At 61.3% G+C, this 1,611-nt stretch overlaps 2 protein-coding genes across 2 annotated transcripts; both read right to left on the bottom strand.

Annotated features, from left to right (window-relative positions):
• Positions 1 to 195: 195 nt before the first annotated feature.
• NESG_02487 (uncharacterized protein) lies at positions 196 to 420 on the bottom strand (the record flags this gene model as incomplete). Its single annotated transcript, XM_053050088.1, has 1 exon — positions 196 to 420. The coding sequence occupies one exon, from the start codon at positions 418 to 420 to the stop codon at positions 196 to 198; it is 225 nt and encodes a 74-aa protein (XP_052903629.1).
• A 799-nt stretch (positions 421 to 1,219) lies between these two features.
• Positions 1,220 to 1,611, bottom strand: NESG_02486 (uncharacterized protein; the record flags this gene model as incomplete). The annotated part of the gene is made up of 1 exon (XM_053050087.1): positions 1,220 to 1,611. A coding segment is annotated over one exon (392 nt), but the record flags the coding sequence as incomplete, so codon positions are not given.

Genomic DNA, 1,611 nt, shown 5'->3' with positions numbered 1-1,611 from the left:
GCGCGCCCCGTTTTTTTGCCTGATACCGTTGGAGCCATCGACCGATCGCCCGGACCAGCTCGCTTGCCCATCGCATCGGCCCTGCGGCCTCGCGAGCGCTGCGCATCGCGCCGGTCCTGTCCGATAGCGACGCAGGCTGGCGACCGGCATCATGCCGAACGCCAGCCTGCGTTCCTCGACCCGGCTCGACCGACTTCAGGCTGACGCCTTCAGTCGCTTCTCGACTTCCTCGACGCCCAGCGTCTTCACCGACTTCATCAGGCCGTCGAGCCGATCGAGCGGAAGCTTCAGCAAACCCGCCTTCTCGACCCGTTCGATCGCAGCCTCCCGCACCCGTCCCTGATGCGCCTTGCGACGCTCGGACAGCTTGCGCTCCTCGGCCTCGATCGCGGCCAGTTCGGCATCCAGTGATTTCGCCATTTCCTTTATCCTTCATGTTCGGCTGATCGGGCTCTGAACCCTCCCATTCTAGCCGCCACGGACCATAACGCAACGCCGCAACTTCAACTCTGTCGGAGACCCTGAAATGACCCCTGCCAGTGCCATGAAACCCCGCGTGCGAAGCACGCAATCATCCACCCCGTTCCGCCTCCCGGCGGCCACGATCCTCGCGCAAAACGGGAACCTTCCCGGGATCGACCGAGGCAGGAACCAGAGCCAGTACAGCACGGAGGATATGGGACTACAGTAGTGCACACCGTACGCACGGTGTGCCGGACGTTTATGCAATAGAAACAGTAGCATAAGCCGTATTTGAGGGCGAACTCTCTGGGACCGGCTAGAAAGTCTCCTGGGACCGCTTGGGGGACACGTTGGGACCGCTAGTAATTACCGAGCAAATACAGGTGTATAGCAGGGACCTACCGGGACCGTTCCATATAGAGGCGTCGATTACATCTTGAACACGCGTCGAGCCTGGTGTAGCAGGATGACGGCGATTTTAGACCCCACCAGCCTCTCTGCAAGGAGGCTTGGTTGAGTATCTCCCATCAAAGAACGATGCGCTTCGACGCGCGACAATATGGTCGCGTTGCCGAGCTTGCATCTAATCAGGGTCGCTCGGTCGCGGATGTCGTTCGGGCGGCGATAGATCAGTACCTCCTCGGCCAAAGCCTGCTAACCGACAGCCAGCTTCGGCTGATCCGCGTCGGCGAGTATTCGCAGCTCGCGCTCGACACGATCATCACCGAGCAGTTCCCGGATTTCCGCGACCGCATCATCACCTCCACCGACAACCGGATGCGGCGGTTCCATGGCCAGGGCTGACATCCGCAACGATGGCCGTCCGGTCCATCTGGCGCACGCCTCCGCGCGTGGCGTACGGCCTCGCAACTCGGGCAATTTCACCCGCGGCTCGCAGCTGCTCGATGCCTCCGTCCGGATGTGGCTGCAGGGCGCGAAGATGCCCATCCTCATCTGGCTCGGGACCTTCCTGATCGCCTACACGATCATCCTCTCGGTCCGCCTCAACGAGAACAACTTTCAGCTGATCTCGATGCGAATCCTGTCCTCGCTCTGGGACTGGGTGGCGCTCGACAATCTCAAGAAGGTGAACCTCCGGATGCCCGACAATTCGGTGCATTCGACCGTCATGGGCTACGTGCCCTATGT

Source organism: Nematocida ausubeli, assembly GCF_000738915.1.
Source record: "Nematocida ausubeli strain ERTm6 chromosome Unknown supercont2.19, whole genome shotgun sequence".
In the NCBI taxonomy this organism is placed as follows: Eukaryota; Fungi; Microsporidia; genus Nematocida; species Nematocida ausubeli.
Note: the sequence above shows the minus strand (reverse complement) of the source record. Positions and strands in the feature narration are given on the sequence as shown.